The sequence below is a fragment of the Suricata suricatta genome, chromosome 14 (assembly GCF_006229205.1).
Source record: "Suricata suricatta isolate VVHF042 chromosome 14, meerkat_22Aug2017_6uvM2_HiC, whole genome shotgun sequence".
NCBI classification, from domain to species: domain Eukaryota; kingdom Metazoa; phylum Chordata; class Mammalia; order Carnivora; family Herpestidae; genus Suricata; species Suricata suricatta.
The window spans coordinates 36,115,965-36,117,181 of record NC_043713.1 but is presented as its reverse complement, the minus strand read 5'-3'; the positions used below and the strand labels follow the sequence as shown (position 1 = coordinate 36,117,181).

General features: G+C 47.5%; 1 protein-coding gene across 1 annotated transcript in view; it reads left to right on the top strand.

Annotated features, from left to right (window-relative positions):
* Positions 1–1,217, top strand: part of GALNT1 (polypeptide N-acetylgalactosaminyltransferase 1) — a 73,555-nt gene that overhangs the window by 54,219 nt on the left and 18,119 nt on the right. Inside the window, exon 5 of the mRNA XM_029922031.1 lies at positions 125–332. Within this exon, the coding sequence (XP_029777891.1) occupies positions 125–332 (208 nt within the window). The remainder of the gene's footprint in view (positions 1–124; positions 333–1,217) is intronic.

The following is a 1,217-nucleotide window of genomic DNA, read 5'->3' as shown; positions in this document are numbered from 1 at the left end:
GCCTCACTGGAAGCGCTCAGGAAATATGTGTTGAATGAATATTGCACATTGGAATTGCTTTACATCTGGGTAGCACCAGGTCGTCCGTCTTTTCATGTGATGTTTCATTTTGTTAATTTTTCAGACTTTTTGAAAAGACCTCTAGAGAGTTATGTGAAAAAATTAAAAGTACCAGTTCATGTAATTCGAATGGAACAACGTTCTGGATTGATCAGAGCTAGATTAAAAGGAGCTGCTGTGTCTAAAGGCCAAGTGATCACCTTCTTAGATGCTCACTGCGAATGTACAGTGGGATGGCTGGAGCCTCTCTTAGCCAGGATCAAACATGACAGGTAATTTTCTGGAGTCTCTAAATGTGTTTTCAGTGTGTTTGTCCTAAACAGTATGGTAAGCTGCAGATTTCTGTATTTTTAAATAAATGCAAAAACAGTTTCCTCCAAAGTTTGCCTTAAAATACCCATGAAGAACACTCTATAAACTAGAAGTGAAGACAATCGTGAAGAAATGTTTGCAGTCTTCTTGATGAGGCTGGATAGGAAGCAGGTTGCTCAGATGTGTACCTCATGCTCTATTTATTAAATGGGAGCAGAACAGAAGCCCGTGAACTTGGGAGAGGTAGGATAAAACCCTTGATCATCCCTGCTATCTGAGGCTGAACTGGGGCAGACAAGTCCTCTCATCCTTCTCCACGTCCTTCCTGGGACTCCAGCACTCAGCCTGTGGCACAGCAAGAAGGAGCAGGCGGGTGGGGAGATCAGCACTGCAGCCTCACGAGCTTAGCTGTGCGTGGGAAAGCACCGTCGTCTCTGGGCTGCAGAAGAGTCGTGGGGGCAACGCACACATTTGTCACAGTGACCTGCTGCCTGCTGGTCTCTAGGGGAGAGGCTGACCCCGGTCTCTGCACACTTCCTGTGTCCCAGGGGAGAGGCTGACTTCGGTCTGCTAGACTTTGATTAGTTGAATTTCTTCTTGCCATTGCCGTCTGAGCCAGAGGCGGTCTGTGCCCGCTCCACCTTCAGGTTTGACTTGAGGAAGGTAAACTCATACCACGTAAGTGAAGCACGGCACAGGCCACTGCGTCTGTTCTGTTAGCAAAGGCTGAAAGTGCGGCTCGCCCTTTCAGAGATGAATAAATAGGGAGAAGCAGCACTGGGGCAGTGAGAAGGTACGGCAGCTTTAGGAAGGCGAGCACTGCCTGAAGAAGGAAGAGAATATCT